The sequence below is a fragment of the Panicum virgatum genome, chromosome 3K, assembly GCF_016808335.1.
Source record: "Panicum virgatum strain AP13 chromosome 3K, P.virgatum_v5, whole genome shotgun sequence".
NCBI classification, from domain to species: domain Eukaryota; kingdom Viridiplantae; phylum Streptophyta; class Magnoliopsida; order Poales; family Poaceae; genus Panicum; species Panicum virgatum.
Window position 1 is genome coordinate 21,272,248 of NC_053138.1, and position 26,729 is coordinate 21,298,976.

Genomic DNA, 26,729 nt, shown 5'->3' on the forward strand with positions numbered 1-26,729 from the left:
AACTACTCGGCCGCGACACTGTACAGCGGGGCGTGGGCCGGCGCGGTTCCACGGCATTTCTTGGGGGGGGGGGGGGGGGGGGGGGGGGCGGGCAAAATTGTTTACGGGCGCAGAGGCGCGTCGCGGGCACGGTCTCGAGCGGGTGGGGGTGGTTGACCGCGAGGAGAGGAGGAGGAGGACGAGGCGAGGCGCGAGAGCGCTCGAGCGGCGCACGTGCGGCGCGTCGGATTGGGTTGCGCGGGCGAAGCGGGGGGACGGTTGGGCCGGGGACCTGGCCGCCTGGGGGGGGGGGGGGGGGGGGTTGAAGCCTTGAAGGTCGCGAGGAGCCCAGGACGAGGGTGCCTTCGGTCAACCCTGTCCTTGCGGGCTTTACACCACTGCCGTTAGTTTTTTTTTAACAAAAAAAACACCACTGCCGCCACTGTCCTGGCAACTACCAAAATTTTTTTTTGGTATAATCTTCACCAGTCTAGATGATCCCAGGTAAAGATTCAGAGAGAGAAGGATAAGACGAGGATCACGTTATTTTGTACTCTCTCCGTTTCAAAATATGATCATTTTTCTAGATTCATATATTTTGCTATAGACCTAGACATATATTATATCTATGTGCATAGCAAATAATATGAATCTAGAAAAGCCAAAACGACATATATTTTGAAATATATAGGGAAAAGTCTAATTTGCACCCTCGAACTATCGCAAAAGTATGATTTTCAACCTTTAACTGTAAAACCGGACAATATAGGTCATCCAACTGTCAAAACCGGACAAATTTGGGCCTTGGTGGTTTTGTATTTTCTAAAAAAATTAAATAGATCTAATTAGATCTAAAAAATCAAAACTAATTCACTTTGAATCAAAAAAATATAAACCACTACCAAAATTTTTTCTAAAAATGCAACCTATCAATTATTGCTCTATTTGAATCTTAGTTATTAAAAATAATAGACATAAAATTATGAACATAAAAAAATAGAACTGAATAGCTCACAAGTCATGTGATAATAGATACGTTACATTTTTAGAAAACTTTTGATACCTATTTCATATTTTTTTGACTTAAAATAAATTACTTATAAATTTTTTAGTGTAAAATTAAATATTTTTAATTCTCACAAAATGGAAAACCACCTTCGAAACCACCCCAGGGGCCAAATTTGCCCGATTTTGACAGTTGGATGGCCTATGTTGTCCGGTTTCATAGTTGAAGGTTGAAAATCGGACTTTTGTGATAGTTGGAGAGTATAAACCGGACTTTTCCCAAATATGTAATAGTACCAACCTGTTATTTTGCCAGCGAGCTCTAGAGCATCGAGAGATCACGATACTAGTAATTTCTTTTTAAATATGTGTTGTTAGGTGGAACTAGGCGTCTGTGACATCCCAAAATTCACTAAAATAAATCACTTGCTAAAAATATTTTTCTTCGTTGAGCTCAAACCCTAAGTTCTCCCCCTAGAGCTTTCCGCCGTCCCGATACCCGACTTCATCGTTCCACCTTTTTTCCGCGGGCCGTACTCCTCTCTTTTTCCTCGCCGCTGTCCAATCCCGCGCCGCCCGACCACCGGTCGGCCACGCGCGACCAATCGCCGCGATCGGCGCCGATGTGTCTCCCTTTTTTCTTTTTTCCCCTCCCCTTTTTCTTTTTCTTTTTTCTTTTTCCCATTTCTTTTTTTTCCTTTTCCCTTCCTCCCTCCTCCTCCCTTTCTGCTCCCGAGCGCCGCCCGGCCCGGCCTCCCCCTCCTGCTCGGCTCGTTTCCGCGCGCCCCCGAACGCCCGCTCGCCCCGGTCCGCACCTCGCCACCGGCCGCCTTCCGCTCACCCCCCTCCCCATGCGCGCCTCCTTTCCCTCTGGCCACGCCCCCGCTGCACCTGAGCCGCGCCGTGCCCTCGCCACCGGCCGCCTGCTCGCCCACGCTCTCGGCCCCGCACACGCGCTCATCGCGCACACCACGACGCCGCACCACGCCGCTCCTCACGCGCACCACCCACGCGAACGCCGACCGGCCTTGCTCCCCGACCTCGCGCCCAGGCCGGCCGAGTGCACGCGTGCGCGTGCACGCGCTCGCCGCGGCACATCGAGCCACGGCACCAGCCCGCCTGCACGCACGCACACCGCCCCGCCCGCACACACGCACACCGCCGCCGTTGACGGCCGCACAGCACCGCCTGCTCCGGGTCGCCGCCTGCCCGACGCGTCCCATCCCGCCTCGCCGCACGCGCCGACGCCCTGCGCACGCACAGCACCGGCGACCTTGGCACAGCGCCGCCTACCCCACGCCCGCCTGCCCGTGCCGTCGCATCACCGCTGTGCCGCCTCGCCGCCGCGTCGCGACGCCCTTAACTTGGCCCCGCCTCTCGCCGGCCTCCGACCGCACCTCGCCAAACCTCCACCGCCTTACCCGCCCTATAAAAGGGCCCCCGCACCGCTCCTCCAGCCACCTCAGCCACTGCCCACCCCCTCCACTGCACGACAGCGCCACCGCTCGCCATTGCCGCCGCTGGCCACCGCGGAGCTCCCCTTTCCCACTGCTCCTCGGCCCGATTAGAGGTAGGGATTGGCACCCCCGAGGCCCACTGGTGCTCCTCCCCCTCTCTTCGACCACCACCGCCCCTCTGGGACACCGGTCCGGGGCCACCGTCGCCCGCTGCCGCCGGCCGTCGAGGCCAGGCCATCCTGGGCCGCCTCTGCCCGAGCCGCGGCCGGGGATCGACCCCGCAGGGCTCCCTCTCTCTTTCCCCTCACCCCGGAGCCGCCCCTGAGGCCCTGGCTGCCGGATTTGGCGCCGCCGACGAGCGCCGGGCCCCTCCCCTGTTTCCCAGCGCGGGGGAGGAAGAGGATAGGGCATTTTGCCCATAACCCCCTGGCCCTTCCTCTATTTACTCAAAAACCCTTCCACCTTTTAACATGTTTGCAAATAAAACCCTTCTCTTTAATATATTTCGAAATAAACCCTCCTCCCAGATAAACATAATTACAAATAAACCCCTGACTCTTTTAGAATAACCCAAATAATTTCTAAAATACAAACCAAGCCTCTGCCTTCTTAAATTTAGTTACAAATAGGCCCCTGGACCTTGATTTAACCCCTAACCCTTTATGTAACCTATCATTTCATGCACCAAATGAACTCTGATCAACCTGAAACTCTACCACGCCTCTCATAACCTAGTTTCGACCATGCCATTGGGAAACCGCTCGAAAATATTACTCCATGCTCCATATCTTATGTGTTCCCGATTCGAGCTCAATGATAGATCTTTATTTTCTGTGTATTGATTGTGTGCTTGTTTGTGTGCGCTGTAGACCACGGAGTGAACGAAGGAGAGCCCGTCAACGAGCAGTACTGTGAGCAGGTGAACGAGGACCCATTCCGCGACCCCGAGCCTGAAGGACAGGACATCCCAGAAGGCTTTGAAGACGGCAAGTTCAATCTCATCCTTTGATGCATGTTTCTGTCCTAGTTTTTATAAACACAACCCAATGGCCTGCTTTATAAAATTGCATATGTTTTGCTTGCATGAAAACACAGTTGGATAGCCACCCCTTAATTTGTTATAACCATTCCTTGACCACCTAGATTAATGTCTGATTTTGCTTGGATGTTAATCGCTATTAGAACGCTTAGGACTCTACACATAATGCTATTTGTTTTATAAAGAAAATGCGTAAGTATGTGGGAAGGGATAAAAGTGGTGTTTTTGAAAAGTGAGTTTAGACGGGATGGATGGCATTTCTGCGTGATTTGCCATTTGGTGTGCTCGTGCCTGTGTGGCAGGGCAAGGAAGGGAGATATCCATCTTGTCGCAACTAAGGACCGAGTTGGTGTGTCATCTCACCTAACTCCACTATCGTGCAAACCACTCGACCGTTGAATGGGCAACGGTTTAGCATAAACCCCACTAGTTGATGTGATAGCCATCAGGAGGGCTGAGAGCAACGGGTGACCAAGGAGAAGGGATAGGCTCAGTGTGACTTATACCCCAGTTATACCTCAGAGTTGGGTCGATGACCCCTTGGTAAATCCCGTGATGGCGAATCAGGTCTAGCTAAGGTGGGTAATGGCTATGTCGGGATCTACACCGACACTACGGTGCTCGTGTTGTGGTACCCGCTTGTGGGTAAAGTTGCACACCCATGCAGAGTCAAAAGCTATTCGAATAGCCGTGCCCACGGTATTGGGCGAGTTACGGTGTGGTCACATAACTAGTGTTTCCTCGGGTTGGGCTAGCGTGAGTTGTTTTGGAATTGTGTCCGGCAGTTGTGCCATGTGCTACGACGGACGAGGAGTCCGGTAGCAGTTTAAAACCTAAACTCCGTGATTGTCAATACAAAAACTGGTTTCAGAAATGTTTTCCGCTAAATGAACCCCTGCATAAAATTGACCTTTCTGCAAATTAAACCGTAACCTTATCCTTGTTTTACCCGTGCATGTTATTCTGATATAACCCCCTCCGTGGGTGTGGTTGGACTTGCTGAGTACGTTTGTACTCACCCCATTCTTACTTTTTACAGAAGAAGACCCAGACTTCGTACCAGACGACGCCGAGTAGGGTTATCGTCCTACACCCAACCTTGCCTGTGGAACCGGCCCTGCTCGAGATGTTTTCGCTGACGCAGTACTCTGAGCCCGAGCTAGATCCCATGTGGGTTGCGTTCTGGTGTTATGTCGTAGCTTGGTTACTTGTTATTATCATCTGTATCGAGTGTCCTCCTCGGAGGTTTGTACGGTAATGAACCATCTAATGTAATAAATGTGGCATCAGCCTCCTAAGACTGATGTTTGTATCACATTTAAGTTTTCTCTTATGAGGGGACGCTTCAGCGTCAAGAACGACTCTTTCATCCTAGGGTCGGTGACGCTAGCTAGAGGCAGAGAACACGTGTCACATGTTTTACCACTGGAATTCTTTGCACATATTTTTTTTTGAACGAACAGTACTCGACGAGTGCGTTTCTTCTTTGCACATATATGCAAACTTGGAGTCCCAACTGACTAAAGTGGTCAGATCACGTAAAGATTACTGAAGTTTCTGCTATTTTTTTTTCTCCTCCCATCTCCCTTTGCTGGTGTTTTACTCGATGATGATTGAACTGGATGAATGGGTGCAGGATGGTGTCGCAGCGCATTTAGTAGGTTAGTGTAGATCTGTGTGTGAAGCGCAGCGAATGCATGGTCCAAGCGTCGCGCGAGAGAGAAGATGCGATTCGGGCAGGAGGCTACGGCGGGCTCGCTGAAAGGATGCCATCATCGTTCCCATCATTAGAGGCGAGACCACTGGGGGGGGGGGGGGGGGGGGGGATTAGTGGTGGACCATGCGTGATGGCCATTTAAAAACGGCAGTGACAGCGAACTCTCCTCCTCCTCCTCCTCCTTTTTCTTCCACGCAGGGGGACGATCCACACGATGCAGGCAGTGGCAGTGGCAATTGGCAACGGCGATCGTCGTCGCCCAACCGTGCTTCTTTACGAGCCGACGAAAAATCTTTGGCCTTTTAGGGGAAAGCTTGGCATACTTCTCCATCGGATTGAGAGGGAGGGGCCAATGATCTTTTGGAACCAGTTTGCTTAAACTTGCACGGTTCATGGCAAAGTTCTAGCTCCGTCTTCTACCTGTATAGCAACGCATGAGTATGAACCTAGTTGAAGAAGAAAAATATATTGTTACGCCATTGGGCTATTGGAGTACGGTTTCTCCCATCAGAATTTTTAAATTTTGGTACCAAAGATTTTACACGCGCGAGTGCGGTGGGTGGTAAAATTTGTGGGCATGTGAATTTGTGATGATGTCTAGGGAAGCTTAGCCGCTAAGCTTGCATGGTTGATTAATTGATTTGTATGGCCCACGCTCAGTAATCAGCAACTTACCACCATATGGGCCAGAGCTCTCTTTCTTGCGACAAGAGGGAAAATAAAAAGGCAAGGCCATTTTAGCAAGACAATAAGAATCCTTTTTTTTATTTCTTTAGGCGACCACGCGTTCGTTGCATTCCCCTACTACTGGTTCATCCTGATCCTGGGCTCCAGGATGCTGTCCCCCGAGCACGAGCACGTGTACGGACACGCCATGAGCCCATGCGCCAGGAGCTCGGGAGAAGACGACGAAGGCCCTTGTTGCTGGCCTGCACCACCTGGCGCCCAGAACAAGCGGCTGGAATTCGCTGTGCTGTTTCGGCCGGATAGGGCAGGGGAGCTCTGCAGCGAACACTCGCTGCTCGCCCGCCTGGCTCGGTGTCATCATGGGCCGGCGGCGTGCGTCCACGACTCCGCACGGACAGAGATAGCGCGCTCCGTGTTTCTTTGTGACGCGTCAGAATAATAATACAAGTTGGCCGTTTTCGGGAATCGAGAACGATTGAGGCTGTGTTTAGTTTGTTCCGAACTCCTCCAAATTTTAAATCACATCAAAACATTAAATATAGCAAATAACTCATGCATAGAGTACTAAATGTAGGTAAATAAAAAAATTAATTGCATAGTTTTGATGTACGTTGCGAGACGAATCTTTTGAGCCTAGTTAGCCTATGGTAGGACAATATTTATCACATACAAACGAAAAGTGCTACATTATTTTTCACAAACACTTTTCACATCTTTTCGCAACTAAACACAGCCTAAGTTGGATCAGGGCGCGTTTCAGAGATCTGCAGAGTGAGCAGCAGGAACCCTAGCTTTGTCCGGCGTGCTGGGTCCAACCGCCGGTCAGGTGTTCGGTCTCCAGCACACGAGCAGCGCTGTGGCAAGTACTGAAAATTTTGGAGACATTAGACTTTGTTTGGTTCATGTTAGACACTTTGACCATTAATTAAAAGTATTAAATAAAGATAGTTTGCAAAACTAACTCTAAAACCACTGCGCTAAAAACTTTGAAGAATCTAATGAGATCTTTGATCACATGATTAGAGAATGATTACTGTAGCACCATTGTAGCCAATTATCAATTAATTACCATCATTAGATTCATCGCGAAAAATTACGCCCATCTCTAAAAAGGTTTTGCAAATAAACTTCATTTAGTACTCCATGCATATGAAATTCAAAATGTGCGCGCTAGGATGCTAGAGTGATCCAAACAGGGCCTAATAATGCAAGGCAGTGGATGTCTCTCGATGTCTGGTTTGGAGGTTGGAGTAGCGATGTCACAAGAATGGCAATGGTTCGATGTCGCAACACCGATACAGATTAGGTACTCGTGATGTCATCGAGAGATACGATGCATTGCTTTGTGAACTACGTCTGTTGGTGCTACGTGACTCAACTCAACGGGGAGCGAAAACATGTCCCGTCGCTGTATTATTTTTGGTATCCTTCGGCAGAGGCGGGGCTTGATTAGAACTGGAACTGCATCTCCTTCGTGTAGCCAAGCTCGTCCAGGTGCGCAGCCATGGCTTTGTTCATGGGGGGAGGCCCGCATCTCAACACCTGGAAGGAGAAACGGCACCGTGTTGGCTCTTCCACAGTTCCACTGAGCAAAAATGATGGCTTCCAAGTTCCGGGAAGTACTTTTCAGTACTTGAACAGTAAGGACTAAGGATTTTACCTGAATGTCGGTAGCAGGTGCTGGGCAATGCGCTTGGATCATTTCCTTCGACACGAACCCAACACCGCCATCCCAGATTTCAGGAGGCTGCACATGGAAACAATTCATATTAAGTAGGGCGCAGATGAGAAAAGCATAGTGTATCAACTTATGATAAGTGACTGGGCAAAGTACTCATTCTAAGAACAGAAATAAACCTGATTCAGGACATAGTAGATCTTGAAACGATCAGGATAGTTTTTGGCCATACTGTCCAGTTCTTCCTGGATGATACGATAAGAAAAAGAATGTGAGCACACAAATACAGTAACATACTACCCCTGCCATTTTTAAATATATGATATTTAAAACAAGCTAATTACTTCTAGTAGTAAAGGTCAGGCATAAGCTCAACAAGTGGCACAAAGGCATATGTAAAGCATTAGTCCTACTAGACAATTTTCTTCTGAAGGTCTATCGAGTAAAGAAATGCCTATAAAAATATAACAGTACAGAACAGCCTACGAGAACTGTAGACTGGACTTCATAATTCTACTGTGGATGAACTATAATCATTTTGTCAGTAACTCAGTATAAAAGAAGACTGCTTTTATATTTTTATGGAACAATTCTCGCGAAAATTATAAGGAATTCTAGTCAAACTACAAGTGGACAGGATTCTTTCAATGCCTTCAGAAACCAGTTCTACTAATTTCCTATTAAATAATGTAAGCTGAGCAAATGGAGAAACAACACCTAAGTTTCACCACACAGGCCATACCAATTGAACTGAACCCTTTTACATATAGGTTATGCACCTGAGAACAATCAGCTCAAGAGCCAGTGAAGAACTATTTCATCTATAACATGTCTGTCAATAAAGTGAAAGTACCTTAAGAAGAATATCATCATATGTGACATTTGCATAGATTAGGTAAACTTTTGTATTGTCTTCTGGGTTCTCAAGAATTGCCCTCGTAACCTATGATAAGGGAGGGAAAATACAATGATCAGTAGTTCAGTACAACAAAAATGGTCCAATATTTAATATCAAATGGAACTTTGGGCTATGTGTTATTACTTGGAACATTGGGGTAATGCCTGATCCTCCAGCTATCATTCCAAATGCTCTCACTTGTCCAGGTCGGTACTTGAAACGGCCCTAGCACAGAAAAGCATCCATTTAATTTCAATACACAGGCCAAAATGAATACCATGTGTATATGGCGAATAATAAGAGGTGCTAGGAGTTCTGTTAGCCCATGAAAGTTTATGTAAATTTAGCCTGTTAGTCTGTAAGTTATTACAAATTTGGCACTTAAAATGTGAAGTTAGCCTAATTACAAGAGACCATGCATCCCTTTTGGACTTACCCTAGATCTGTCAACTATTAAAACTCAAGAAAATGCATAGACAATAGAAAAAAAAAACAGACATGTATCATGAGAATGTGCCAAATTCAGCATGTATACATTTGGACGTGGAACAAGCAAAAGCTACAAACAAGTTACAATGGAGTAAAGACAAACCTTAGGTCCCTTTACAGACATATAGTCGCCGACTTTCATCTCACGAAAATGATGAGACATTCTTCCTTGGGGGTACATCTTCATGACATAAATAAAGACCAAATAAGATGCGTATTGACCACAATGTACATACCATGCTACCAACATAACTGAAGATAATATTAGGAAATGAAAAGGGCACGAGTTAATGAAATATTACCTTAATAACAAGCTCAAAACGTCCAAGGTCAGAGTCCAGTGTAGTGGGAGTATAAGGCTTGATTACTTCCTCGCCGGCAGCGTCCTGTCCCCTGGAACAACAGGACCAAACACGAGGGGAATTGAGAATTACAGAAATTCAAACAAAAGGCTCTGCCTTCTGAGGTGGTAAAAAGACATAACCCAAACCTGCAGCTTATATGTTGTCCGATTGGAAGACCCAATACAGAAGTAGGTGTTGGGAGCGCAAACTTGAACTTAGCGACATTATGACTGAGTTGCCTCTTCTCTACAAGTTTAAACTCCCTGAAGTTTTCGGGGTCCAAGCAACCTGCAGGAGAGCAAACCATAGCCAGCCAATTACAAATGAGGTACAACTACAAGCGAAATTAGGACCAGGCAGTGAGCCTTTTGGTTCTTAGAAGGATGAGTCGCAAGCTTGGAAAGCAGTAAGCTCACTTTAAAAAGTAGAATGAACTATGCATTCATTAATTAAGTACTAAGAAGTAAGAAAATAATCACAGTCGCCAGTCCTAAGATCAGTTCCGAAACGCTTCAGAATCTTAAGAAGCATGGCAACTAGATGGCCAAGTGATACCAATAAACCTTATATGTGAAATAACTACGATGAACAAGTAAAAAAAAGTTTCTGACACTAGGTGTTTGGAGGCATCAGCAGCTAAATCCAATCGACAACCCCGAAATACGAATCAAGGGACAAGGCGGCGGCGCCAAACATCCCCCTGGCAGTTCTCTGGCGAGTGGCTGCTGGACAGTGGGTAGGGCTACGAGTTCTCGGCTGACACGCGGGTTGTTGGCGGCGGCCGAGGCGCGGCTTACCCCTGGGCTTCCTGCTGCGGACGAGGTAGGCGGCGCCGGCGGCCACGGCGACGACGGCGACCGCGACGGCCACCGTGGTCTCCAGCCTCTGCCCCTGCATGAACTCCATGCCCCCGTCGCCGCGCGCCCTTCCCCTCCCGTGGGTGGCGTGGATTCGCGGCTCGGCGGGGAGAGATTCGCCGTTCGCGGGCGGGGTTTGGTTCGGCCGTTTGGTGTGGTCAGTCAGGTGCGAGTGAGATTTTGGAGAGATTCGACGAGGGCCGATCGGCGACGGGGTAGGTGCGCAGGTCGGGTTTGGTTGGAGCTCGGGGGGGTTGGTCTGGCTCGCGGCGCCTGACCTCGCCGCCGCCGTCCCTTCCTGATCGGACGGGCGGTGCTCGACGACCGGAGAGCGCGCGGTCCACGTGCTCGCGTTCCTCCGCATCGCGTAGTTGCCATATGGGCCCTGGCTGGCCCGACCAGTGAGAGCGTTGGTTGGACCGTGCAACCGCGTCGACCGAGACGGCCCATATGACGCCCACCGGGCTGGCCGTGGCCCGTGGGATACGAGCCCACGCCGCAGCTGACGTCTCGGCGGCGAGGACGTCGCCGGCTCGTCGCCGGTCGCACCATGTGACCATGAGACCATCTCCCGACCTCCCCCCATTGGAGAACACGGACGGAGCCCCAGCCCTCTCCCAAAGGCATTCGCAGTATCCGGGTAAGCACCGGCCGGCCGGTCGTATACTCGTATCTACCCTCCAGTATCTTGGGGTCGCGAGAGTCCAAATCAGCCGGGGCCGTGGGCAGCGTGGTATGCATGCTACCTTCGTCGTGAAGTCCTCCAGAGCGAGCCGACCAGCTGTTTGTTGTGCCCCACGCCATGCCTGCCGATCTTGACCTATCCGGCAGGCAAAGCGAAGCCTTTTTTTTTGGCGAGGGAGGCAAGCTGAAGCCCTTTTTATTTATTTGCGAGGTAGGCAAACCGAAGTCTGAACTGAAACGAGGTCGAATCCCCCTTTCTCTGTTCCGTTTTACACGGATCAAGTAAACCCCAGCAGCCGGCAGGTGAGGTGAGCTGCACCTTGCAAGCGATGGTTTGCCTGGACAGGGTGGCCCTGCGCGGGGTCAATGCAATGCTTACTGCAAATACCGCTACAAATAGCGTTGCGTGGTGCCGGGATTTTCTTCAGAGATTACGGAATCTCCAAAGTATCCACTCATCAATCCGTTAATAGCTGCAACTTTGGTTTTCTCTATTTGTTTATTCAATGATGACAAAGAGTGTGAATGTACGAATACCATTTTTATAAAAAAGGAGAACTGGTAGGAAGGAAGAAGCCAGGGGCAGGGCTGGTAGGCACCTTTGGCTGAAAGGGAGGTTTTATCAGCCGAGCTGCGGATTACGGGTGCTAAATGAACTCCCTCAAAGGCAAAACAGGCCAGCGCGAATTCTACGCTTGCAAGTCATAACGATCTTTTATTGGTTGGAGATTTGCGGCGATGAAATTAAATATCCTTTTCTCCGTTTAGAGCCGGGCGGCGACGATGTGGCCTGTACCCTGTAGGGACTGGTAGTGAGTAAAGAATCCAGCATGCCAGCCACCTGCCCCGTAACTTCTTCTGGTTCCTCTTCGTCATCATCCTCCTCCTACTCCCGACGAAGCAACCAAGGACGAGAGGCGGGGGCGGAGGACCGCCGCCGCAGCCCAATCCGCTAAGGGGTAGAGGGAACAGCCCGCGGAAAGGTCAGTCGTCTCGTCCCCCCTACTCTTTTTTTTTCTCTCTCTAAGAAAGACGATGTTTTTGATGGGGGCGATTGGTTGCGGTGCCCGAAATCAAGAACCTGGATGGCGATTGGTTTTACTTTCTTTTCCCTCTCTTGGGATAATATCTTGTGTTGTCTGAGAAAAGGGATCGCCTTTGCTGCTTGTGCTTAGATAGATTGGGGATTTGTTGTGGGAATTGTTCGGGAAGATGAGTTTGCGAATAGTGCAATGTGAGTGAATCTCGAGCAGACAGGGAATTAGTTTCGTGTTCGTGCCACCCAATGACTTCTGATGGGTTTTCAATTCCTTCTTTTGGAATAGAATCTTGTTCTTCAAATAGAAAGTATGGAACTGGGACCCGATTCTTGAACTAAGAATCTCGACTCCTCATCTCTGCCTTCCCCGTCTCCAAGATCTGCCAGTGCGCCCTTGTCTCCAAGTGGGTCTTCTCTTCACGACAGCTTTGCTACTCGTGTTCCTAAAATACCAGAGAAAGTCTTAATCTTTGCATTAGATGCAAAACTTATCTTTGTTCTTATTCTTGATGCCAATTATTGTAGGATGTCCATGCCTGCCATTGCCGATCGAAGTTTATTCGCAAATGGGCACTGTAGTCATCATCTTGTTTCATCTCTTCTTGATAAAATTGTTGTTTAGGTGCTGCACTTACTCCTATGGCTGATGAGTTGATCCTTCGGTTGTTTGCTTGGACTACAGTGCCTTATATAAATTACCCTTCAATCACAGTGCCTTATATAAGTTACCCTTCAATCACAGTGCCTTGTTGACGTATTTTGATTGTGTGCAATACTTCATCAGGTGAAGGATTTGGAGGATGACAGAAGCTGCAATTACAAGGTATTGGTGCCATGAATGTGAGCACGCCGTTGACTTTGAGGGGGCCATGGTCGAGGCCATGGCTGAGGAGATCAAGTGCCCAGCCTGCGATGGTGGATTCATTGAGGAGATGATTGGCGAGGAATTTGAGAGATTGACCAGCCAACACTCAGAGCAGGATTTATCACAATGGGGAACGTCTGACCATCCTTTTGAGCATCCAGGAGCGACAGCGGACAGCGAGGATGATGAAGAAGAAGATGATGACGATGATGATATGGGCCGTGAGTTTGAGGGTTTCATCAGGAGGCATCGACGGGCATCAGCTCTTCGTCGTGTACTTGACAGCATCCAAGATGACCTCAGAGCTGACAGGGAAAGGGACAACTCCATTCTGATCAATGCCTTCAACCAGGCCCTTGCTCTGCATGGCTCAGTGCTCGATCCTGATGAGGTCCGGGATGACCAAGGCAGCTCTAGCAATGATGATGGTTTGCTGGAGGAGTATGTGCTGGGGGCTGGGCTGAGCTTGCTGCTTCAACATTTGGCTGAGAGTGACCCATACCGATATGGTACCCCTCCTGCTAGGAAAGAGGCGGTTGAAGCTTTGCCCACTGTTAAAATTGAAGAGGTCGTCAGCTGTTCAGTCTGCCTTGATGATCTTGGGCTGGGCTCCCAGGCAAAGCAGATGCCTTGTGAGCATAAGTTCCACTCTCCATGTATCATGCCATGGCTTGAACTCCATAGTTCATGCCCTGTGTGCCGGTTTGAGCTACCATCTGAAGAGACGAAAGACTTGAACGAGCCTAGCAATGTCGTTAGAACAGAGAGCATCCATGACGAAATCAGAGCTGATGGCCCTGGGAATGACAATGAGAGCAGTAACAGAGCTTGGGCCCTAGCTCCTTGGTTCAATGGGCTATTCTCGGCACCTGAACCGCAAACTGCCAGAGGCGCTTTGACTGATCAACAACCACCTTCAGCTACTGGAACCAACCCGAATGCTGGGGAAAGCTGATTTCATCTTCCTTTGTGAATAATGCTTATACATCTGAGGATAGCAATGAACCATGTTGGTAGAACACTTCTTTTTCTCTAGTGATAATCCTTCTAGGATGAATCACAAGGTACAAAGTTTGTGGCTGCTCTGTTTTGCCATATGTTTAGCGATCATTTAACCTTTGTTGAGTTCATTGCTGCTGAGTCAATCTGCGTCCTGTGCAATGCAATCATTTTCTTTCATGTCCACTGCCTTGAGCTCACGGCAATTTTTAGTTGCTTGTGAACATGAAGTAGAGATAAACCTCGTGTCTTCAGTTCTCATCAGAAATCAATGGGTTGGGAAGTGCAGATATCAATATCGAGCAAGGCAACCTGTTCAAATATTGTGAAGCAAATTTGAACATCTGATTGTAGATTCAAGAATTTCTGGTGGTGTCTGTTGCTTTGATGGAACGCATTTGGGCTATTTTTCTGGAATCTTATAATCTATGCCTAGGATTTATTTGGTTTTCGGTTGGCCTTTTTCTTGTGCTTACCGGTTGAACTATTTTGTGTACCAGCTGCTCTTTTAAGCGAATTCACTGAAGTGGAATTTTCTAAACATTATGAGAATGCCATCACCAAATTCGGTTCAAGTGATGCTTTACTTGTTATGCCACAAGCCTGGAACTTTGCAGTTTGGACTTACAATGGACCATCCTGCTCTTACGTTCCTAAATATGTTTCCTCGTGCTGTGTCGCACGCCCTTCTCTTGGTGCAGGTCCGAGATACATTCTTCAGTGGCCATGAGAACAACTTCCACCTGTCTGCTCATCGGCAACCATGGCTCTCAGATGATTGCTAACCTCTCCTTTCTCCAGAAAGGAAAATGGCATCATGTCCAAATCGAACGCACCCACATCGGCACTTTCTTTTTTTTTTTAACCAGGCAACAATCTTCGCGTTGATTAAGCGGCCCTTGGATGTGATCAAAAGCTTGCTTAGTGGCTTCGGGATAGGATCTATGCTTGGCCCCTTTGCATCGCTCATCTTGCCATTATTCGTCAGGAATGTACGAGGTGCCTGACAGCCTGAGCATAGCCGCACAATCTGAAAACCAGTGACAATCCGATCTCCCCAAGATTCTCGAACTGTTCCAGGGTTCCAAGAGCTGTTGACGGGTCCAAGGAAAACCGGCTTTTTCAGTGAGCTTCCAAGCTAGTAACATTTGTACAAGTGAATTGCTCAACCTTTTCTGAAAATTCAAGCTTTCAGTTTGAACCCAGAGGTCTGCACCTTTTGTCGTCAGCTTAAAATTTTTAGGTGCATGGTCGATGCATAAACAGAGTGGGCAAGTGACCTAGCCATGCGTTTGGTTTCCACCTCTCTGCTTTTATATGCTCACGGCTCACCTACTTGGGTCGCTGTCCAGACCTGGCCTCGCCGAACGCGCGACGTGAAATCTGGATGCCGTCCGTCCCGCCCTGGCTTTCGGCACGGCACCTTCTTCGATTCGGCCGCGCCGCCGCGGACGGACGGGAAGCAGCTGACTTCCGCCGGGCGCCGCTGCCCAACCGCCGGAGCGCGACGCGCGATTGCAATTGCAAGCTCGCGCGGTACACGAACCAACCCCCCACACGCGCAGGATCACAAAAGGATGGCATTATCGTCATTATAATGTATTAAAAACAACACTAATTTCAAAAGAGAATGAATGATCTGTTTGCATTGACAGTACACACATCGGCCTAGATATAAACACGTGGATTCTGAAGTCTGAACACAGCAGCTTATTTTTCCACTTTGTAGCCAGAATCTGATCGAACCAACCGAAATGTTGCTCCAAGTGTCTACAAAGCGAAAATTGGCATTAAAGTGGGGAGTTTTTATCACCCAGTAAAGGTATATAAAGCAAAACATAAACGGTGCCAAAACAGAAAATTTGGCACCAGCCGATATTAGATGTTTTTATAAGAATGGACACATTCCCCAAGGGAGGGAGAAAGCAAGGTCGAAGGGAGTTAGCGCTTCCAAATCTCCAATAATGCCATAGCCATAGGCAACGCTAGATGGTCACACGGCCTCTCTTTTCCCAACCCAAAGCAAAAGCCTTCCCATCTGCTTGTGGAACCAAAAAGAGGAACATGGACTGAAATCCCCTCTAGACAAGTTCCGTTTCAGAAACATTACTGATATGTGAGTGATAATAGTATAGAAAACAAAAGGAAGTTTTCAATTGCCAGATTTGTAACGAGTTGGAAAGTTAGAGCAAAAGGACAACTGTACGTGTTCGACGTAAGCATGAGTTCAGTAGGTACATGGAGAAAGCACCTGCAATAAACCAGGAAGCGAAATATGCAAGAACTACCCACATTCCCAAAAGGAATATTGCTAGTGACAGCAACTGATGTCAATATGATCATTGGAATATCGAAAGAGGGGCAAACCAAAAGCACTGACCAGGACTAGAAATGCCTTATGCTCCAGCGATGCTCCCAATGAAAGAATATCAAAGATGTTCGCATCATCACCTCCATTTGATTTACTTTAACCATAGATTTCCTTCAAACAAATTCAACCATTAGCACACAGCATCAGTGCATATCATACATGTACAGCTATAAACAAGGCAAGGAAATATAGAGTGCATATTTGGCATTAGATACCATATCGGGAATGAATCCTTCAGGTGATTCCACGCTGCCTGTGAACTGCAAGAGCATCACATAACCACTAGACCAGACTAGTTGCTCAAAGAGCATCCCTAAACAGTAACTATCACTAAGTGTAAGATAGTCGCCGCCGTGATAGTTTATTTGCATTCTCAGGCAGCATATGTTCCATGAAAGCCACAGCAAGCTTCTTTGCCGCACAAGGAATATTGAGATTAGGATGCCGGCAAGGCGAATAAGAAAAAAAGATTTAGGTGGATTGATGAGAAATCCATATTGATGAAAAGCATAGCTCACCGGAAATGTGTAGGCAACTTGAGGATGAATACATGCCAAAGACACTGAAGAAAGAATTGATGCCTAAGAGATAGTTTGAGCTCAAGAATCTATGTGTTCATGGAGCTCATGGTGTCTGGACAAAGACTATCCAATAATGAGTAGCTTGTGCAATTGGTTGCGCAATCCATAAATGATTTTAATTGGCTGGTACTCTGATCTGTAGGCCAATTTATAAAAGATAATCGAAAAGACTGGATGGAAAACTAATCGTGCACTGGTGTACTCCAGACAATGGGTAAGGTTGATAGACCCAAATTGTTCGATCTTGGTACAGTTGCATCAGACCAGTTTAGTCAGCAGCCATTGTCATAGCCAGCTCCCAGTAAACATTGTTCTGTGGAGTCATTTGCAAAGCTACTAAACTATAGATGGCCAAACTAGGGTCATCAGAAATCTAGCAGTCTGGGTTTGGCTTCTTGAACACTACTTTGCAGGTTAATAAAAGGAGCTAGTTAGCTACATATGTAGGCACACACTTCACCCCAACTCATATGATATCAATCATTTAAACTAGTTTTGTTCTGGAAGTAGTGGGTGCTAGGTTAATGGCAAGGCGGTCCCTAATGCATAATAACCATGCTAAGCTGGCACGTAGGCAGGATATACGGAAATCAGGTGCCCAGGTATCACCTAGGAAACTTCCTTTACGAATACGTAACCAGGTGTATAACTTGTACATCCATACAGTGTATCTAGTTGGCTGCTCTGCCTGCACCAATCAGATAACATCACTTCTTGCTGTTGAGTTTTGGTGATAATTATCTATCTTATGCAGGTTTTGGAGATACAATGATGACGAGTGCCAACTCATCTACAAGTACAGATCATTTTCGTTGGAAGCATTAAATCAGTTCAATGATAAAATGCTAAAGTACATAAAGATCTAATGTTTGCATATTTTTTTAGCCCCCTCGCTGGATTGTGCTACATGGTTCCTACAGGAAGGAATAACAGTGCATGCAAGATAGACTATAATATTTCCTGTAATCTAACAGGTTTAACTTTCTCATATTTTTTTCATAAAAAACATTGAATTTTCAGTGACCAGGCAAACACTCTTATGCCCTTTCTTTCTGTTGAACAGATAAACAGGATCTATTGTTATTCTAAGAAAATAGCCATTGAATAACAATTGGTAGATGTACTGTGATTTTTCATTGGAAATATTTCCTACGACGTGATGTGCTTTAACTTCTGTATTACAAAGGAAAGAGAGAATAGAGTTTCCAAGCACAAACTGAATACTCTTATCCCCTTTCTTCCTATTGACCAAATCTACAAGATTTCTTATTTTCTATGTAAACAGTCATTTAACAACAATTAACAAACAAACTATGCTGGTCCGATCCTTAGTTCAAGCAATTCAGTCAGCTAGCCAGCTACTGAACTGATACGGCAGAGGCAACTCGCGTAAAAGAAGTCTGTAGAAACTAGAGAAGAAAGCTTAGGTTATATGTAACTTACAAATCTAGAACTGCTATCCGGACTTATCTTTACAGCTGAATATGCTCCCACAAGCGGTGCTGCTTTGCAAAAGATGAATGGTACAGGATGATGCTTTGGATTCTTCTATTGAAGACTTCTTTATATGCTGATAGCTAGACAGCCCACCCTCCAATCCAAACAGCATGCACTCTCTGATAAAGTACATAGTATGTCGAAGAATAGGTACAGATTATCAAATGAGTAAGAACTAAATTGCAGAGAAGGAAATATAAGCATATGTTTCCTGTTCAAAGTTATCAACACGAACTAAATACAATGTCACAAATGGTATAACCTATTAGTAGGTCTTAGTGTCTCAATCACCATGAGAAGATTAGAAGACCTATCTAATCACTCCATTCTTCCAAAAGTTCATGAGATTTCTAACCTATTGAAAAATTAATTGGGATAGGAGAAGTTATGGTTGCTATTCCCCATGACTTTCAGAGAAAGCTCTAAATGGGAGGACAGGACATAGAGCAATATCAACATACAGTGAAGCAGAAAGAGAGATATTTTGTCCTCAAGTGAAGAACTTGAATTATGTCAGGCTAAAGAGAGATATTTTGTCCTCAAGTGAAGAACTTGAATTATGTCAGACTAAAAATCTTATTAGTTGTCTTGAACGTCAACATATGTTATTGGTATATATGGTTCTAATGAGGCACTTCTTCAACCAACCAAATATTATAGAGATCTAGAGTTGAGGCACAGTGAATCACCATAGTTAAATTGCACACTTGAAACACGATGTCCTGAGTTCGAGCATACCATGATATATAAGGAAAACACTTACCCTTATTCCTACATGTATCAAGAATGTATCAATAGGAACAAACATCATAATTAAATGTGGAAAACCCCTGATGTTATTTATTCAAAAAAGAAAACGAAAAACCCTGACATTCTTGGATTTTGATTCCAGGTTAATAACAAAACTAAGAGTAGAAAAGCTACAAAGCAGTTCTCTTGTGGGCAGAATATGAATTGATTGAGTTTGCTTTGATTTTAAAAGAGGGACTAGAGTAGCCAACATTGGCTTACAAGAGTTTCCCTTAAAACTTTTTTTTTAGTGGAGTTTCCCTTAAAACTTGGTTAGCTAAAAAACATCACCACAATGAACCCATTACCTATGGTAGGCGGCAAAGTCTGAAATAGTCATGGTTGTGTAACATATACAGAAACATAGTACATAAGTACTCTTGCTTTGACTGGCGATGATTACAATAAAAGTGGTCTTGTTCAAAAGGAGCTTATCCCATGTAAAGAGCATAAATCGCATGGCCCAAACTTTTCTGGACTGCAATGTGAATATGTACCAATCTTAGGAAAGGACACTGATGGAACTTATTCTTGTTCATATTCCATGCACTTTAAAGTAGTACAACGGACAGAATAAAATTGACAAAAAAAACTTCATTTCTGCAAGTAGAATAGCTCCTCCCAAAAGTATAACAGCAAGTGTCATCGTGTCACTTAAACAAAATTAGCCCAAACTGCATCAGATTCCACTATAAAAAATAGTTAACTAAATCATGTAACGTAGTGCAGCAAGACTGAACCATTCGTAAATACAAACAAAATACCTCCAGCAGGCAGGATAGAGAAGCTACTCAAAACATTTTTTCTCTGGTGATTCATAAGGCACAAATTCATAACGGCATCTTTCACAAACTGAACATATCAGATAGCAGAATCATATGCCAGAAAGCTACATATATGATAAAGGTACAGCTTGCTTCGTCGATGAATGTTCATGTTTACCTCTATAAACGCAGCACGCACACACTTCAACTGAATTAAACCAGTAGAACACACTGAGAGAAAAGTAAGGCGTACATTGCAGTCACAGGTTGAAAATCAAAATGAAAATTTCTATTTGGGTTATTGATTCCAGGATAACTAAAGATAGCATCTTCTGTTAGTAGGCTTAAAGATTATTCTTTTGGTGTTTGTTCCAAGATGCCAGATTCTATGTTTTCCCATATAAGAAGCACCTCACAAGGCCCTCCTTATCAACCTGAGAAGGCCAAAAGGGTATCAACAGGCTTAAGGTAGGACAAGAGTGTGTTTGAGCTAGTCAACAGGAACAAACTGAACATTTGCGAACAGAGAAAAGAGACCACTGGAAAACACAGGCAAGAAAGGTTCTGGAAATTTTCAGTCTCCCCTGTTTCATTGATATAACTTCTAAAAATTTGCATTCATTCTACAGGTACAGCAGATGTATCACCAACATCAGGGCCCGAGTGACCTCTTCACTACAAGGACATCCTTTCCTATGGAGCAGCATCTGTTTCTGCGTGGAGGAAATGCCCAAGGAGATTCTGGGCTGGTTCTCTCAACTGATGCTAAACCAAGGCTGAAATGGACACCTGAGTTACATCAGAGATTTGTAGATGCAGTCAATCAATTAGGTGGAGCTGAGAGTAAGTATAATATTCTTATTTTCTCAAGGCACGGAGACCAGCTGAATTCTAATATCTCTTCATCACCCAGAAGCTACTCCAAAAACAGTCATGAGACTCATGGGCATTCCAGGACTCACCTTGTACCATCTGAAAAGCCATCTCCAGGTACTTGAGAATCCAAAATCCTCCTGGTAAAGATGATATATGTAACTGTGGGAGGAAAAACTATTTTTCGGATGTTACAGAAATACAGGCTTAGCAAGAACCTTCAAGCTCAAGCAAATGTCAGTACATCAAAGAATGGTAAGAACAAGTTGTAACTCCCATCTTTATCATTATAGGAACGGCATAAGAGTTAGCAACTTGTTACTGATTTGCAGCCATAGGATGTGCAACCATTGCTGATAGGATGCCTGGAACAAGTGCACCAACAATGAGCAGTACAAATGTCATTCCACAGGCAGAGAAGTAAGGACTCCATGCTAACACTGTAATTGTATGTAATAGGAAAACTGAAGTAATAGTCTCTTTTCCTGGGTGCAAGGACTATTCAAATTGGTGAAGCACTTCAGATGCAAATTGAGGTTCAGAGGCAGCTAAATGAACAACTTGAGGTGAGTTATTGGCATCAGCAAGATAACACACTCTTATCCTGGATTTTCACTTGCTGGATAAGGTAGATCGAAGTAACATAGAACTCAAGCATTTTGGCTAGCAGTCCCAAACTTCCAAAAGAGACTTATAGAAAGACTATGAATTCCAAATTACCTCCCTTAATCTGCACTTTAACTCGCAAGATGACAAATGGTTCACAGTCTAGATTATTTCTAATTTAGAACTAGACATTTCATCTTCCAGCAAAGTCACGTCACATTTAGTGTCTACAAAATGGGCTACTGCTGCAGTGATTCTGATCTCAAGTGAACTGGCAACAGGTGCAAAGGCATCTACAACTACGAATAGAAGCCCAAGGCAAGTACCTACAGGCAGTTTTAGAGCAGGCACAAGAGACACTTGGGAAACAGAATTTGGGTCCTGCAAACCTTGAAGATGCAAAAATAAAAATATCAGAGCTGGTATCACAAGTATCAAATGAATGCTTCAGCAATGCAATTACAGATATAAAAGAAAGTTCAAGTGTGCATAGATTAGAGCCCAAACAAATCCAGTTTGTTGAAAGTTCAACAAGTAATTATTTGACTGCAGCTGAAGGATTCATCAAGGAACACAGACTACAACATCATGGAGTACTAAAAGCATATGATGAAAGTTCATTATTTTGCAGAAAAGGATCTCATGAACATGAAAACCAGATTGCCCTTAACAGAAGCCTAAGTGAGCGTAGGATGGTTCATTTGCAGAACGAGAAAGGGTACAATAGAGCAGAATTTGGGTATGAAAGTGATACAGAGATGGCACCTGAGTATATTACACCTCAAAAGAATGGCGGAGGTAGCACCACCAGTTCGGCATCAGGAAGCAAAGGGGACGCAGAGAAGACATACCTCGAAGAACCAAACTGCACAAGACAGTCAGTTGAATATCCCAGAGAAAGCAAGCTAATAGACTTTGAGCACTCATGTCCGGGGAAGAAACTCGACCTGAACACCCACAATGTTGATGATGCCGATCAAGCTTACAGACATTTTGACTTGAATGGGTTCAGCTGGAGCTGATAATAATATGTAAGATGATCAAAGTGAAGAAATGAAGTTACAAATAATCTCTTCCAACATGGATGTCACGATTGACACATGATTAAACATCATATGTAAGAGGTGTCACTTATATATTTGGGCTTTTAGGATAGGTTACAGCAATAGTATTCGCTTTGGGCCATCAGCAGTTTAATCAAAAGTGAAATAACAATACGTGAACAGTCTATGTAAGAAACCAGACAATAAAATTAATGAAATTAGACTCCTAAGGATACAGAATATTAAGTAATAAGTACATAATAGCAACAAAGTGAATGCCGGCATTATGAGAAACCACAAGAAACAAATTGAGGGAGTATTCATTATCATAGCATAGAGACAACAGCATTATCCAAGGTCAAGCAGTAAGAAAAACAGAAACAGAAGGAAAAAAAATGCCATCTCAAACAGCATTGTTAAATAAATCTAGTAACACAAACTATGTGTGCTGTTACAGACCTAACCTAACATTCCAAACTCTCAGCTTAATAAAGCTTGAAGAAACAAACAGGGAAAAATCATATGTTGGTACTGAGCGAGTACTGCTACCATTGCAGGGTAATAATTTAGATGGGCATATAAAAGTACAATAGGCATGAAAGCAATTTCTCCAAATAGCCATCATCATTAGCAGTCATTGCCTAGTAACACAGAGTAAAACCAGTATATTAAGTAACAAGATGTGCCCATTCAGATGGCATAAACGAGTTTCCAAGGAACCAAAAAGGATTTATCTCTGCTGCGCTTATTTATATAACGAACAGGCAACAGCCACTTATTGCATAATCCAAGGAATGGTCGTCGATGACATTGTATCTACCTCTCCCTTTATTCCTCTCCTTAAGCGCATTATACTTGCTACAAGAGCAGGGAATTGTAATGCTATTATGTATGCAGAAACTGTAATTATTTGCGATGGAGCAGCCACGGTAATGATTCGCTCATTATTTGTCGCCATGGGAGGAGAGGAGAGCCATTGGCTGTTGGTTAGCCTCCCTACTTCTTGATCCGGCGCACCTTCTTGGCGCCCCAGACCTCCATCCTCTCCTTTGGGCACCCGCACGGCGCGCGGAAGATGAGCACGGTCCGGCCGTTGGGCGGCGCCATCTTCCTGAGCACCGCCTCGAGCTCCCGGTGGTCGTCCCCGATCTCGGACGCCGGGCGCGCGGGCGCGGCCCCGCCTCCCCCGGCGTGCGGCGGCGGCGGTGTCGGGAGCAGGCCGCGCACGCACTCCTCCGTCTCGAGCTGGATGTCGTACTCGACGGCCTTGCGCAGGCCGCGGCACCGCGGCCTGCCGCACCTCCGCGCGCGGTGCGCGGCGGCGTCCCACGCCAGCACGGCGGCCCCCGCGGCGACGCCCGCGGCCAGCGGGACGCACGGCGCGGCCGGGTGGCGCGTGGCCACCGTGGCGACGGCGTCCCGCGCCTCGGCGGCGATCATCCGCGCGTAGGGCGCGGCGAGGAAGGCGAGCGCGGCGAGCGACGCGAGGAGCGCGAGCGCGTCGACCACGGCCAGCGGGGCGTGGTCGCAGAGGGCGGGGAAGAGCCGGCCCCGGCCCCGCGACCGCGCGGGGGACGAGGAGAGCGAGGCGCGGCGTGGCCGCGGGGAGGAAGGATCCGAGGAGGGGGCGCCGCAGCGGCGGTGCTGGTCGAAGGCGCGGAGGAACTCGATGAGGCTGCGGCAGTCCGCCATGGCGCGGGCGGTGGCGGTGGCGGTGGCGGTGGTTCGGCGACGGGCACGGCAGGGTGGTGCCGAAATGGATGGGGATTTTGGGATCGCGATCTGGGGCTGGGTGCGGGGCCGCGTGGGGCGGTGGGAGCCGAGCCGTCCCGGGCGCGCGATCCGAGCCCGACCGGTGCTCGCGTCAGCGCGGTGCCGCGCGTCGTCGCAGGCGATTGCGATCTTGAAGCTATGACAAAATCGTTAACATTTTCCAACAGCTGATGCTGCTATAAAGTTAAACCTCAGCTTTTTTTGACATTAAGTTAAATCTCAGGTAACCATACAATGATCTCCAATGTGACATCTCAGTGCATCGCCTGTCTGCGACTGCGAGGTCGCGGCCGCTCACGTTTCTAGTTGGTTCATATTTGCCTGATGCAATCACCCACAATGCCTGAGTGGCTTATACCCCATCGTTCGGCTGGCGGAACCGGCTGGGCTGGTGGATAAATTGCTCTCTCACCGATGCACATGTCAGTTTAGTCTGTGAACGCCCACTGACATATAGACCTAGGAGTTTCACATGGGGGCTCAGCCAAACGGCATCAGGTACGAACGGAGGCGGTGGGGACGGACGGCACAGCAGCTGGTGCAGCATCCAGCCCAGCCAGCCAGCCCAGCGAGTTTAGGCCCACAAGGAGGAGGAGGAAGAGTAGTCAAAGTCATGAAATTAAGACATGGATGGCCCCCAAAGTGATCAATCCGTCAACCGGAAAATGGGCCCCTTTAAGTGTATGGGCTCACCAGTAGACGAATGTGTGTGCTACTGGGCCAAACACGGCAGAGCAAAACACGAGGCCGAACAGAGACGTTCACACGAACTGGCCCACACTTTTTTTCCGTCGCCCTTCGGGTTTTGTCCTTTTTCTTTTCCCTGGCTACGTATCTTAGCTGTTGGCGGCTTGGCGAACCTCGATCGATCGATGATTCTCTTCCGACTCCTCCTCCTCCTGCGGCATCCTCGAGTCGACGAGAACGAGATCGACCGACGACCCCGTCTCCGGCGGGGCACCTTTGCCTCGGAGTCAGAAACGGCGGACTCTCGGATAGGGGGAGGAGAGGCGAAAAGCGCGACCGCTTTACCGCCCGTATCCACCGCCACGCCACCACCTCGCCCCGCGTGTCGCCACCCCACTCGCCGGCGCCCGGCGGCGGATGCGTCGACCTGGAAAGCAAAGGCCAAAGCACCACAGAACCCACGGCCATCTCATCAAGCAGCTAGGCATCGATGCCGCTGGCCCGCTGCGCACCTGTTGGTCTCTCGGGAAGCTAAGCTTCAACTTCAAGACGATATGCTAGTGTATGTTGAAGCAGAAAACTTCTGTCTCTACGTAACGGCGGCGGATATGTTAGAATCTGGAATATATGCTGGTCGATCGAGGAGATTGTTGATAGGAGCGACGCATCTGCAGACGCGGCCTTCGATCCCCCCTCCTTGCTGAGATGCGGTTGTTAGGTCAGGAGCCAAGGCCGATCTGCGCATCCATCCACGACCATGGCGCATGGCGGTCGGCGGCGCGCGCGACCGGTGCGAGTGGGTAGGCCGGCCGGCCGCCTCGGATGGATAAGCGCGCGGCGCGGATAGCCCTCGGCCCCTCGCCGCGCGCACCGCCAACACGTGGAGCTAAGCACCGACGGAGTAGAATCTTGCAGCAGGGAGATCACGGCTGCCCTGGCATGCGAATCCGTGTTGCGAGCTCAAGTCAAAGGATAGAGGGGGAGGGTGAGGCCGTCGTGTCCGTGCGTCAGCGTCCGAGCAAAGCTACGCTCCTACGCGCTGCTCGTCCGTCGTCGATGGAATGGATGAGCGGATCGGGTCGGGTAGGGTAGGGGAATCTGGCTGTCCCGGTCGGGCGGGGCAGCGTCACGCCGCCCAACGACAGCGCCGCCTCTGTACGCTTCTCTCCCCGGGACGGGAGGAGGGCCCCCGCTACCCCGTGCACCGGCAGCGTAGCTTGCGCTAACGATAGACAGGATTCCAATAATTCCAGGTGCAAAAGCTTCGTCCACGCAGCCACAGATCGTCAGATTGGGGACACTTCAGAATTTTTGAGAGAGAAGATGAAAGCTACATACAACATCCGGTTCTTCCTCTAGACATCTTATCGACCTATAATTCTTTTGACGGATTATCAACCTATAATATAATTGGCAATACGCAAAAAAAAAGATGAACATTATACTCAGCTGGTCCACTCGGACGAAAAAAAAACATGAACGCCCCTAAAACCCTTATATATTCATCACTGTTTAAAAAGATCTTGTATACGGAATAGCTCTTCCAATAAATTGTTGTATACATTACTATTGCACTCTAAGGATCTCTTGGGGATTGGACCTTCGGGGGTCGCACCCGTAGGTGGCCCCAGGCCTTCAAAAAACACCTCTTAACCTGTGTGCATGGCTCTGATGCGAGGCAACAAACAAGCCCGAAGGTTCAAGAGCATCTGCCGAACTGCTGGCAGACAAGGTGCTCACCTTCGAATCTGAAGGTGACGATCGACCGCTCAGGGGCGCAGGCGTGGAGATCAAGACCCGCGAAGGATCACAAAGATCGAAGGTTTTCGGACGCCAGGCCAAACCCAAACGGAAGACGCCGAGACCTTCTGTTGTCGGTCAAAACCCACCGGCGAGTAGCGACAGGCAACACGAAGAGCCGGGAGGTCGCCGGGGCGCTGGCAGGCACTGCTCCCTCGTCAACGGCCAGCAATCCTGGCACACGCCGCGGCTGGCTAAGACGCAGGGC

At 47.5% G+C, this 26,729-nt stretch overlaps 4 protein-coding genes and 1 long non-coding RNA gene across 8 annotated transcripts; 2 read left to right on the forward strand and 3 right to left on the reverse strand.

Annotated features, from left to right (window-relative positions):
* Window positions 1-6,990: 6,990 nt before the first annotated feature.
* LOC120698313 (NADH--cytochrome b5 reductase 1-like) lies at window positions 6,991-10,391 on the reverse strand. The gene is made up of 9 exons (XM_039981855.1): window positions 10,091-10,391; window positions 9,440-9,581; window positions 9,252-9,342; window positions 9,053-9,130; window positions 8,605-8,685; window positions 8,416-8,505; window positions 7,742-7,807; window positions 7,545-7,631; window positions 6,991-7,426 (listed from the first exon to the last, which is right to left on the reverse strand). Exons 1-9 carry the CDS (start codon window positions 10,197-10,199, stop codon window positions 7,334-7,336), a joined length of 837 nt encoding a protein of 278 aa, XP_039837789.1. The 5' UTR covers window positions 10,200-10,391; the 3' UTR covers window positions 6,991-7,333.
* A 1,051-nt stretch (window positions 10,392-11,442) lies between these two features.
* LOC120698314 (E3 ubiquitin-protein ligase SIRP1-like) lies at window positions 11,443-14,278 on the forward strand. Of its 4 annotated transcripts, none has more exons than XM_039981856.1 (3): window positions 11,450-11,817; window positions 12,160-12,277; window positions 12,658-14,278. In XM_039981856.1, the coding sequence occupies exon 3, from the start codon at window positions 12,674-12,676 to the stop codon at window positions 13,691-13,693; it is 1,020 nt and encodes a 339-aa protein (XP_039837790.1). In that variant the 5' UTR covers window positions 11,450-11,817; window positions 12,160-12,277; window positions 12,658-12,673; the 3' UTR covers window positions 13,694-14,278. The 4 variants fall into 4 exon arrangements, with proteins under 4 accessions (XP_039837793.1, XP_039837790.1, XP_039837791.1 ...); XM_039981857.1 differs by lacking the exon at window positions 11,450-11,817 and adding an exon at window positions 11,880-12,068; XM_039981859.1 differs by lacking the exon at window positions 12,160-12,277 and having other exon boundaries at window positions 11,443-11,817.
* Window positions 14,279-20,153: 5,875 nt separating this feature from the next.
* Window positions 20,154-22,352, forward strand: LOC120698316 (myb-related protein 2-like). Its single transcript, XM_039981860.1, has 7 exons — window positions 20,154-20,291; window positions 20,369-20,582; window positions 20,653-20,729; window positions 20,810-20,867; window positions 20,945-21,032; window positions 21,109-21,178; window positions 21,500-22,352. The coding sequence occupies exons 2-7, from the start codon at window positions 20,378-20,380 to the stop codon at window positions 22,238-22,240; spliced, it is 1,239 nt and encodes a 412-aa protein (XP_039837794.1). The 5' UTR covers window positions 20,154-20,291; window positions 20,369-20,377; the 3' UTR covers window positions 22,241-22,352.
* Window positions 20,291-20,953, reverse strand: LOC120698319. Its single transcript, XR_005684814.1, has 2 exons — window positions 20,702-20,953; window positions 20,291-20,528 (listed from the first exon to the last, which is right to left on the reverse strand). It is a non-coding gene; the product is annotated as an uncharacterized LOC120698319 (long non-coding RNA).
* A 507-nt stretch (window positions 22,353-22,859) lies between the features above and the next one.
* LOC120698317 (uncharacterized protein At5g19025-like) lies at window positions 22,860-24,135 on the reverse strand. Its single transcript, XM_039981861.1, has one exon. The coding sequence runs from the start codon at window positions 23,951-23,953 to the stop codon at window positions 23,258-23,260; it is 696 nt and encodes a 231-aa protein (XP_039837795.1). The 5' UTR covers window positions 23,954-24,135; the 3' UTR covers window positions 22,860-23,257.
* Between the last annotated feature and the right edge of the window lie 2,594 nt (window positions 24,136-26,729).